At 47.9% G+C, this 12,162-nt stretch overlaps 1 protein-coding gene across 1 annotated transcript; it reads left to right on the top strand.

The window, feature by feature from the left end:
* The first annotated feature begins 11,310 nt into the window (after positions 1-11,310).
* Positions 11,311-11,730, top strand: NHLH2 (nescient helix-loop-helix 2). The gene has a single exon (XM_065740959.1). It carries the CDS (start codon positions 11,311-11,313, stop codon positions 11,728-11,730), a length of 420 nt encoding a protein of 139 aa, XP_065597031.1.
* The last annotated feature ends 432 nt before the right edge of the window (positions 11,731-12,162 follow it).

Below are 12,162 nucleotides of genomic sequence, written 5' to 3'. Positions count from 1 at the left end.
CAGTACAGCAGACAGTTACCAGTGGAAATAACTGAGAATGCAGATCAAAAACCATCTTCTACACATTCAGGAGTAGAAAGATAGAACTCTGGATGATAAGGGAGAAGTTTATGCTGAAGCACAGAAGGCAATTAATCTTGTATAAAGACAAAGCCTACAAAATGAATTGATTCTCTATGGAAAGGGCTTCCTTGACTCTTGTGTGTATTCCCTAGAAATAGCTTATTAGAAATAACAAATAATCTGTTATGCTTGAGTGACTTTCTTGGGAACCTACAAACTGACTAGCTGCTTCAGCCCAGCAGCAGCCTAAGGCATCCCCTGATAAAGGAGGTTAAAGAAGGCTCCTCACATCACTAGTTAAAGAGCAAGCCCAGATCTCCTTTACATTCCACCACACATTTCAGGGAAAGAGACATCTAGGCCATTACTATCAATATGCAATAGCTGCCCTGAGTGGCAAGGGCATGAGATGTAAATCAGTTTGCCTCCTGAACCAGGAATGAACATACAGATCACAAGAGCATGTGTAAAGACAGTTACAGCTGACCCAAACCGCACATCTGGAAATAAAATGGCTGGTCTGCATCCTTGTAAGCTCTGTATACTAATATTATTCTTGCTGCATGTTCCAGGTATTAGAGTTGTTCAATCATTCTTTTCCATTATTAACCAGTTAGTTTTAGCTTCTGTTTACAAGAGTAATGCAGGGAGTGAGTACAGAGCACTGAAAAAGCCAGTGAGAAAGATGAAGAAGAGAATTACAACTTCTTTTGTATTGACATAATAATGGCTGACCCCAATTAACACCAGCTTTCCCTTTCCTGGAAACATTCATCCACAGATCTTAGAGATGTTCACCTCATTTCACATTACTTCTTCTGCACTAGTATGGGAAACATCCACTTTTCCAGGGGCAAAAATGAGGTGGAGGTATTCAAGACCTGCCTGGACACCTACCTGTGCAACCTGGTGTAGGGAACCTGCTTTGGCAGGAGGGTTGGACTCTATGATCTCTAGACATACCTTCCAACCCCTGTGATTCTGTGATACAGAGGAGTAAAATTGTTTGAAAGTGCTTTCTGACTCCAATTTGGGTTTGAGATGAAAGCTGAGAAGTTCTCACTTCCTCCTCATCTGATACCAGCCACAGACATTTCTGAACCTTTCACCCAAACCTAAAACTACTGAACACAAAGCTATTTTGGCAACTAGCAAATAGGGAAAGGGATGCATGCAACTGAAAGCACCATTGTGCCACTGTATGAATCTATGATGCATCCACATTTGGAGAATACATTCTGCGCCCTTCCTTACACCAAATGACATAGTAGAAATTGTCCCTTTGAAGGAAATACAACTAAGACAAAAATATGCAACTATTTCCATGCAAGCTACTACATGACCAAAATAACTACACAGACTTAGGACTTGTGGAACTGGAAAAGAAACCACAGAAGAATAAGCTACAGAAGCGGTCATGAGTGAAAAAAACTAACAGAGAAAAGCAAAGTTTATCACTCCTAAAAATCGAGAAGCAGAAGGTAAAATAAATGACAGAAACAAAAGAAGGAGAGGTGTACAAACACAAACAGGGAGAGATTACAAAAGGAAGGATAATGATTGTTCTCCTGTACCTAAGGATCTAGACCTGCGGGGAGTCCAAAAGGAAGGATCTCCAGCAAGAGAACCTTCTACAGTGGCAGTCAGTCTTTAAATGAGGTCTATGAGAAGCACAGACTGACTCCATCCCCTTCTGGTTGCACAGGAGAACTGCCTTCACCTGTGCTCACAGGGCTGACAGGGTCTTTCCTTCAGGTGCTCAATCAGTGGTTCAGGCTGTGACTTTGCTGTCCCCATACAAGAGGTAAGGTTTAAAGATTTAAAAGGAAAAAAAAATGATGGAAAACAAATCCTTCAGGGACTGTTAACATCCAAACCAATTCTAGCCTAAGAAATATCAAAGCCACCATTTGCTAAAAGACAAGCAACTATGCCTAGTAATGCTACCTTGACATCATCATCCTCTAAACCTTTATTACCAGCCAGTGTTAATATAGGGCAAAAGGAGACAACAGAGCTCCTCAGATGTCTTCAGGTTAATGAACAGATGCCCTTCCACCCACCTGCCTGATTAGACACCACCTAAACAGCACCCACCTTGTTACCATAGGCTACTTGCATTGTGGCATTAAAATGACATTTATGACTGCCTTGTTGCTAGGTGCCTATTATGTCACTCCTGCGGACATGCTTTGAGCTTGTGAACTCTGTTTCATACTGGTACATCCTGTTTGAGGCTGCAACACCAGGCATTTGCCCAGATCTTCAGGAGTGTTCAATGCAAACACCAGTGAATGGGCATGAGTGTAGAGAAAACAGCGCAGGGCTGAGCACTGGGGTGACCAAGTGAGGTAGTCCCTACAATGCACGTGTTTCTTCCTCATCAGCTGGCCTAATCTGGCTAAATATGATAACTGGCTTTTGTTTTACAAGTTTTTCTTCTCCAAAGTACAGAAAGGAAACCAGGCTGAAAGAGTTATGTGACATCAATTGAAGAAGAAATGTCTGCTTGTGGAATACAGGTGGCTTCAAAATCTCCTTTCCTTTTTTTCTTTCTTTTTTTTTTTTTTCTTTTCACAAGGAAAAGCACTCCCTATGGCTACACACACAGACATCAGATTTAAAAATAGCCAAGTTCCACCTTGACTGTGGGGGAGTGAAAGACAGAAGACAGATGTGTTGGCTGCCAGTTAGTCTTGACATCCACTTTTTCTTCCCTCACCCTGGCAGCCAGCAGCTGCACACATGTATGCAAGTAAGGTCCTTGGGGGCAAGGTATGTTGCATCTGCATCCCCCTTTCTCACTAATTCTCCAACTTAATTTGGGCTGCCCACACTAAGGTAAACAAAGCATGTACGAAAATCACCAAGTCTCTGCTACTTATCTTGCTTAATTCATAGACTACTCGTTAGTTATTGGTGTGCATTTTATTTTGTTAACTTCTATAGTGCCTGCTCCACAAGATGTTTTCCAAGGCTCCAAGCTATACAACATATGTGTGAAGGTCTGCTCATATTTGCAGATGCAGGCTCAGGTTAGTCTGAGGGCATCAGCTGCTTTCAAGGAGCCAGGCCTTAATCATGGTCTTGGTCATGGTCTTGATGCCTTCCTACTGCTCAGGCAGCAGCAGATTCCTCCTTTTTTTCCCTAGCTGGCCATATTTCACCCATTATTTATCCTTTCAAGCAAATTTAGTCACTGAAAACGTATGGCACTTCTGCCCACATACTCAGCACTACTCTTCGTGCATTCATATGTGGTAGAAGCCACAGTAATACAGCAAACTTGCTTAATTTTTTTTTGGCAAACGTTTACTATCATCTCCTTAAGCATAAACTGTGTGGCTCAGAGAGAACCACCTTGTTCTCAAAGGTTTCCCAGGCATGGTTTTTTGGTCACAGCTGAAAACAGGATATTTCTAACCTAACTCACTGTAAGCATTCTTAGGTTCCTAAAGGTACTTTCCGTGATTTAATTGTAATATGGTTTCTTACATGCCTGTATCAGGAACATTTAGGTTACATTATGATCTAATAAACTAAAAAATATAATATCTATTTATTGGTTTTGGGTTGGTTTTTTTTTTCTTTGTTTTGGAGGTTAGCATAAAAAACATCTCAGTTTTGGTCTAAGATTATGGACAGGAAGAGTGGGAAATATCCTAACCTTATAAGAAAAACAGGTTTAGCCTTGTCTACATGGTAACAAAGCTTTCAAATCTGTTTACTTTAACAAAAAGAAGGCTATATAACAGATATGGCCATTGCTAATGAATAGTGATCTAAGACGGACTAGGAGACGTTTGGCTTTATTCAGGCCCATCTTCTCTTTCTACTGAAAATGCTTGCCCAGGTGGAATTTTCCCACTTGTCTGAAATTTCAGGAAGTCTGATCAGAACAGCAGCAATAGCTGCAGCTAGGCTCTGCATAACCAGAAACTTCTAGTTACTAACTGGTGCATGCAGGCAAATCAGCTGTACAACACACATGCATACAGCTGTTCACATGGTTCCTACCTAAACCTTGTGATGTAATAAAAGAGCTCTTAAACTAAGGGAACAGGATGTAAAAAAATGCAGTGGCTAGGTGCTGAGATTACACATGCTTCTTTTCCACATCAGTGTTTTCAGCACTGGGGAGAACAGGTTAGTGGAGGACTTTACCAAGGGTAACGGTGAATCCACTAAGATTTAGATTAAGAGAAAATACTGTGTCTGAAGGATACATTCTTCTTTTTATTCTTGCAGGAACCAATCAGGAAATTCCTGAGGCCTTTGACCTATGGCTCACTATAGTCCCCTCTGCTTTTGAAAAGTGCACCATCCTCTCTCTGCTGAGACACTTCACCCTCACAAAGGCTGTGAACATTAGCTAACATGGCAAGGATGATCTTCAAACATACTGAAGCAATACAGCAGTGAAGGGTCATGCCTGGTGGTGGCACCTGCCTCTTTACAGTAACAGCTAGATCTTGGTCTTAATGTTGCAGCTGGTCTAGTCCAGCAAGCAAAGGGAACCAAAACAGAAACCAAGGGTCACGAACCAACAGCTTGTACTATGTAAAAAGAAATAGGGTTTTATCCAGAACCACCAATTTCAGCCATTAACTAGTATGGAGATAAGAAGTTTAAGCAGAGTCCCAGGACAGTTGCCCTCATATTGCAAGGGGACAGACAGAGGTCCTGCCTGTCTACCTGTTGCTGGCAGATCTCACCACGGTTGCCCTGCATCCAGACCTTGTTGTCTTGATTGCCTGGGATCCAAAAGGTTGCTCCTGACAACATCCTCAAGGCTCCTGTGAGGTTATTAAAGCAGCTCCAATCCCCCTGCCTAGAGATAGCAAACATGACTGGTAGAAAACAAAAAATATCACCCAAATGACCAAGGAAATCAGAAACTGAGCCACTGAGCACAGAGTTTTCTCCTCAGCACAGATTTTTCAAAAAGACACAGATTTTCATGGCTCAGAGTTCTAATTTGTATGACCGTTCATTTCCAAGGAACACATCCAAAAGTGACAAGCTCCATTTATTTCAATGGGCAGCATATGCCAGCAACTTGAATGGCGTACGCTATAAAAGAGAATGAATGTTCTCAAGCATTCTGGAAAGTTGTCCTTTCCACACATAGAGGACATGTCAGTAAAGGAAGTATAGCTCTGTTCTGACAAGCAATGCCTTAAAAGTTGTGTTGTAGGTCCCTATGTCTGATATCTCCCTGCAACAGCCCTGGGAGGTTTTCACTGCAAGTGAAAACTGACTGCCCTGATACCTGATCTAGTGCTGGAGAGCCCAGCTGGGTTCCTTCACTTTTACTCTTTGCCAGGACAGAAGGCCATTTCTGCAGAACAAACATCTACTCCAGGCTAGTGCTTCATTCATGTATTGTATGGCCAACTCAGGCCTTTTCTAGCAAAAGGCATTACTTTCAAATGATAGCGTGACATGAATTTGAGATGTTCATGCAAGCACATACCTCCTCTCCATAAAATATTACCACACAGCAATGCCATTTTCAGTCTTGCCTCTCTGACTGTATCCTGCAGATGACCCTGTTGTGAATCCTGCCCATCCCCACTGTCACCCTGGATAGCCCTGGGTTATGAATCTCTCTTGAAGATTCAACACCACCCATCACTTAATATTTGGTGACCTGTGATGCTTTACAGATGGCTGTATTGTCACAGCCCTCAGAAGCTTTTGCTCACTCTCTTTAAGTAATTGACTAAAATTACTTCCATGTTGGAACTAGTGAGCAGTGTGTATCACAGGATTTTCCTCATTTGATGGTGAGCCCTGGAAGTCAAAACAGAGTTTCTTCTTGCTGTTTTCAGTGAGATGGTCCCTACAAAGGTGAAATGTGATTCTATTCATAATAAGTCTTTCTCTGGCCACCTTTCATTGTCATTAAGCTTAGGAGTTCATTCAGAAGAAGATGGATTTTGTATGAGCTGCAACTCCATCCACAGGAATTCAGCTCCACTTCACCCATGCCTCCAGCCCTGGGAGCAATGTCTCAAAGACAGGTAACAGATGCTGCTGGCTCCCTTACAGCCCACCAGAATGTCAAGATTGTAGTCCCAGATGTAGTCCCTCCAGGTAATGACTGCCCATTTCAGCCTCTAGGTTCACCTGTGTAATTGACCTGCAGGATGGCCACAGCCATGCAATGCCCCTTGGTATCCATGATACTAACAGGAGACCATTGTTATATCATTTTTTTCCTATTCATTTTCCCTTTGCCAGGTGCTGCTCAGAAGCTACACTTTCACTTTTTATGGGGAAGCCAAACCTATGCTATTCATGCCACTGGGGTCACCTTTGATACCATTTGTACCTTTCAGACCCTCCCTCCACCTGTGAGCAGTGTGAACATGGGAGCTTTCTGCTGGGAGACTTTAGCCTTGCTCCTGGGCTCTGGGTTGTTGTTCCAGTCAGGCTGTCAGCTCCAGCATCTCTGAGTGGCTTCTGGGAGCTAAAGGCACAGAAGTTACACTCTGGCTCTTGCAGTTGATGTGAGGAGATGTGCGTATTGCAGTAGAGCAGCTGAGGAGATGCTGCAGGCCTGACATGCCCAGGGCGGGGTTGGAACCTCTGGATTTAACACAGCTGAGAGCAGAGCAGTGGGGTAATCGGATCACAGTGGTAGTAAACAGCACTTTAAGAGGTGTCAGAAATGTCCGCTCCTAACCGAAGGGCACTGAGATGCAACTGCTTGGTCTCATACCAGAAAGTAAAAATCAGAGGCAAGCCATGTGACAACAGCATCTGCATCAGAGAGCAAGGTGGCTTGCATGAATTAACGGCTTCCTGGCTGCTGTCTGTGGCAGCCTTAGCCTAACACATGTGCCACTACCACAGCTTCTGTGGGCTGAGGCCACAGGCTGACACCTTGAGCAGTGCTGCAAAGCAAAGTCACTGGTCCTGAGCCATGGACAAGTGGGAGCTGGAGAAAGCCTGCTTCACAGTGTAGACTTCATCCTTTCACCACCTCCACAGCCCATAGAGATTGATAGCATAACAAATCCTGTATTGCACGAAGCTAGTGGAGGCAGGGTTGACCAGAGTTTCCAAACTTCTTCACACTTCCAGCCTAGCTGGAACAGGCTTTTGTGTTGGCAGCATGCTGCTTGAAGCACAGGTTGCTGGTCATTTCATGAAATGAGTCCTTGATTCTTGCAGTGTCCTTGAATTGTTCAGATCCAGATCTCCAAAGAGCACCGGTGATAGTTACCTGTGAGCTGATCTGAATAGGGATGTGCCACAGTCTCTTACATCTGAATCTTCTTGGCTGAAATTCTGATTGCTTCTCTTCATAGTGGCAGAGGGAATTAGTGAGACCTGAGATATAGGATCTTAAACATGCTTCTGAGCTCCATCGTGATATCTCTTTCTAAGCAGACCAGGGTACCTCACAGTAACATCTCCTTAATGCTCAGCATAAGACTTTATGCAGATGCAGGAACTCCCACGTATGGACTAGCAGAGAACTGGGCTTGAGGCACACGTGTTTCAGACCCTCCCAGCCAAGCAGCCAAAGATCACTTAGCCAAGCATCTCCAGAAGCTCCTCTAGAGCCAGGAACCATGCTGGTTACCCACAAATCCAGTGGCAGTAGATGAAGTCACAACACCTGAACAAGTGACAGTGTCCCACAGCCTTGGAGACCTGTTCTGGGTAGGAAAAGGAAGAAGAACGTCCAAATTTCCCCCAAATAAATATTCATTAGCATCTTCTCGCAGATGTTTCTTCTGTGGGGCAGGTCCAGGTGGTGACAAGAAGCAACCAGGCAGGGACGTGGCTCCATCCAGCCTCCTGTGAGCAGAAAAGGCTCCCTCGCCTCATTGTCTGCATGCTGGAACCTAGGGGCATCAGACAGACAAAGACAGACAAACCGAGGAGGAGGTTCTTTGCCCCCTCACCCTGACTCCGGCAGAACTGCTCCAGCCCTGCACCAGATCTGTGGAGAGGGTGCACGGACAGGACGTGGGGAAAGCAGAAATAAACACACGAGGAAAAGAGCCTGGCAATTCTCCATAGGCTCCACGTACATGATGCAAATTGATGTTTAAAGCCTATTTATTAGCTTGCATGCAAAATGCCAGCGGTGTTTTTCTAGATCAGTGGGTATCCGATATTTTGGGGAGGGGGAGGCGGCTGAGAGGGAGGGGGTAGGGAGGGAGGACGGTGGGAGCGAGCGTGGCAAGAGACCGTATATCCAGAGGCTAGGCTTTATATCATGGGCTGCTCTCGACTGTTATAATTTGTGGCACAGATTCAGCGAGAATCTGATCCGCTGAAAATATTTGAGCTGTGAAAACTCCCACACTGTGACAGATGTCAAGTCCAATTAAGAGACTCGTGTCCAGGTTTCTGTCCAATAGGATTTCCCATTAAATATCAATTTAAGAGGGAAAAAAATGCCGTCCCCTTTTCTCTGAGCCTTTATCTCTTACATCCATCTCTCGGCTGAACCCTTTGGTACCAGGAGCGGCTCGCGCACATCCCCGCGCTGTCTGTCTGTCTGTCTTTCTGTATCCCTCCTCGGCTCCTCCGCCGCCCCAGGAGGAGTGGGAGGAGGAACCGCACTTTCTTTTTGTGCGTGAGCGCACCTCGTGCTGCAGCCTTACCCAAATCCGCGCCGAGATTTTTATTTCTTGTGGGGTTGTTCTTGCTTTTTTTTTTTTTTTCTTTGTGTGTGTGTCTGTCTGTCTGTTTTGTTTTGTTTTGCTTTCCTCGCGTTCGCTCTTCCTTCTCGCCCAGAGATGCAGGAGGAGTCGGGAGTCTCGGGAGCGGATGGGGGATTCGTTTGCCCTCTTTTCCCCCCTCTCCAGCTCCTGAGGGACCGGCTGAGAAACTACTGAGCCCAACACTTGCCTTCTGACAGGTTCTCTCCCTCTCGAACCTCTCATCCGCCAGAGCAGCAAATTAACCAAACTGTGCGGTGCACCAAAAAAATAAATAAAAAAAAAAATAGAAAGCAGGAAAAGGGGGAAAAAAAAAAAGAAGAGAAAGAAAAGAAAAAGAAGGAAAAAAGAAAAGAGAAGGAAAAGGAAAAAAAGAAAAAAAGAAAAAAAGAAGAAAATAAAAGAAAAAGAAAGAAGGGAGATACCGAGAGAAAAGGAAGGAAAGAGCATTGCGCCCCGACCCGAGCCGGGCACCGGGCCGGCCCTGGCGGAACAAAGCGGCCCCACCGCCGGCTCTGCGCCCCGGCTCTGTGGAGAGGCCGAGGGGCGGGGAGGGGACGAGCCCCGCTGGTGGCACCTCCGCATCCCTTTTGTTATTGATCCTGGCAAGAGGAGAACGAAGAGCGCAATTAATATTTCTTTTTCCCCCTAAACGCGACTCGTCGCCTCTGCAGCCCTCTGCCCCGAATTAACAGGCGAAGGCAGGTTTGGATGGGGGAACGGCTCTTTTCTCCCCCGATGCATCGTAAGTAACTTAAGTTGTTATTTATACTCCGCCACCGAGCACGGCGATAACATCTCCGGAGAGCTGGAGGCCGCGGCGAGGGATGAGAGCTGCCCTTCCCCACCCGAGCAGGACGCCGCTCCGCTCCTAATTCACACGATTTGATTTTGATTTCTTTCGAAATCCAAATTGTTCCATGCTCTGCTGCCGGAGGCACATCTGAACTGTAAAGGCACCGCCGAGGGGCGAGGGGACCCGAGGGGAGCGGCGGTGCGAGCGACGGCGCCGAGGTAAGCGGCCCCGCGGTGCGTCCTGCCCCGGCTGCGCGGGGGTGGCCGGAGGGGGGTGAGGGGGTGGGGAAGGAATAGAAACGAGCCTCTTCCAGGTTCGGATAGCGAAAAACAAACGCTATAAAACCGAACCGAATGGGGACATTCAGCACACAGCGTAGAAAAATCTTACAGCAACTTTCTCCGGGAAGCGCCTCTGCAATTGCCCGTTTTCCTACAACCGCTCCGCACATCCTCTCTCCGTCAGTGCGCCCTCACTGGAGTCTCAGCTGAGCGCTGATTTTACTCTAATTTTTTCCTTCTTCTTTTTGTCCCCACCAAGAAGTAGCCGACTCGCTGCGCTGTCTTTATGTTATCCCTCACCCCTGCCCTGTGGGCCTGGTGCTTGTTAACATCCAGGGGAGAAGGATCTCTCCCGGGGCAAGGGCTCTCCCCTCCCGGCCCCAGCGCTGCCCGGGGAGCTATCCCTGCCCTCCCCGCTCTGTGGCTGCCCCTCCATTCCGTTAGCTGCTCTTGCCTTTCATTTTCCCCGAGAGCCAAGGAGGACTCTGCCAGGGAACTTTCCGAGGAGATCCTCGGCAATGGGAATTTTGGGGAAGGGCTGTGCCCCCTCCCCGCTTCGTTCGACACCCCCGACTCGCACACACGCGCGCACATACACACACGCCGCGTCCAAGGTTATCCCCGAGCGCTGATGTATTGTTTTATTACATGCCGGCATGTCCCCGTACGCGCCCGGGTTTGTGCTGCTGTCTACATGACAGATGGTGCTCCGTGAGGCCGCAAGAAGATACGATTCAATTTTCTTTTGAAAGGCACCACAGCACTTATTTATTTATTTCCCCTTTCTTCCCCCCACCCTTTCCGTGCAGGGAGGGGAGAGGAGGGAAAATTTAAAGGAATCGGAAAGTTCGGGCCCTGCTTTGGGTTTTTCTCCTTCTTTCACGTGTTTATTTCATAATTCCCACCTAAACAAAAACTTAAAAAAAAAACAAAAAACGCGGCTCGCCTGATGTCCCCATTTGGTCGCTGGCGAATAGCACGGTTAGCATCAGGAAAACAATAGTAGAAATTATAACAGTAATGATAAAAGGAGCGCAGGAAAAAGAGCAGAAAGAGATCTGGGTACACACGGCAGATCCCGCGGTTCTGACGGGAAATCAGTTCACCCACCGGCCCCGCAAGGTTTGGGGAGCCTCCAGCTGTGCTTCCCTCTGCTTATTAGCATCGGTCTGCAGCCCGCATCCCGAAAGGGCAATGGTGCAGCGGCTTTTGGCAGGGGAGGACGGAGGTATTCAAATCGGAGGAAAACAAATCGGCCCGATTTGAGCCTCTGGATGATAGCTCGTTAGAAAGACGTGTGTATATCGTTTTATTGCTTTCCGAGCCTCTTCAGGCAAAGGAGCGGGCGCGGGCAGTTCCGCGGCCATGGGGAGGTGGCGGTGGGGGCAGTGCTCGGTCCGGGGCCGCTCCGCCGCGGGATGGGGGCTCTGACCCCGCTCTCTCTGCTTCTCTGTCCCGGGAAGGCTCCTCCGCCCCCTCCACGATGATGCTCAGTCCGGACCAAGCGGCCGACTCCGACCACCCCTCCTCGGCGCCCTCCGACCCGGAGTCTTTGGGCGGCGCGGACGGCCAGGCTCTCAGCTGCTGCGTCTCCGACCCGGAGCCCGCGGAGGGCGGCGGCGGCGGGGGGGTCGTCGGGGAGGGCCGCGGCGGGGGGCGGCCGGGGCTGCACCCGCCGCCGCTGAGCCGCGAGGAGAAGCGGCGGCGGCGGAGAGCCACGGCCAAGTACCGCTCGGCTCACGCCACGCGAGAGCGGATTCGCGTGGAGGCCTTCAACCTCGCATTCGCCGAGCTGCGGAAGCTGCTCCCCACGCTACCCCCCGACAAGAAGCTCTCCAAGATCGAAATCCTGCGCCTCGCCATCTGCTACATCTCCTATCTCAACCACGTCCTGGATGTGTAGCGCCAGTCCGCCCCGACGGCCCCGCAGAGGCCGGAACGGAACGCGCCGCCGCCGGCCAGCCCGGCCCCGAGAGGGCAAGGGCGGCCAAGTGGCAGCAAGAGGCCCGGCGGCGGGCGCGGAGAGCATTTCTTGGCGGTTGCGTCGCTCACGCACAGGAGCGGGGTGACCGCTGTTTTAAGCAGAGAAGTGTAAAATCGGATTGTTCCTTCAGGCTGTCAAGTGCCCCTTTATATATATCCAAAAACATCTTCTTGTGACCTTAAACGTGTGACCCATGGGTGCAGTTAAAAATAACTATTTTTTATTTATGGTAGAAGGAGTCGACAATTTATTTTTTTCAAGACTTATTTATTTTTCAGAGTGGTGGCAATTTTACTTTGGATACTTTGTGCCAATTGTTTTCTATAGTCGGGTGTTTACACTTCCTCCTGT

Source organism: Cyrtonyx montezumae, unplaced genomic scaffold, assembly GCF_038088225.1.
Source record: "Cyrtonyx montezumae isolate F1298 unplaced genomic scaffold, pur_monq_1.0 scaffold_3, whole genome shotgun sequence".
NCBI lineage: Eukaryota > Metazoa > Chordata > Aves > Galliformes > Odontophoridae > Cyrtonyx > Cyrtonyx montezumae.
This window is presented reverse-complemented; position numbering and strand designations above follow the sequence as displayed.

Excerpts from the sequence above, each read along its gene's own strand:
- NHLH2 (XM_065740959.1), top strand. The coding sequence starts at position 11,311 with ATGATGCTCAGTCCGGACCAAGCGGCCGACTCCGACCACCCCTCCTCG.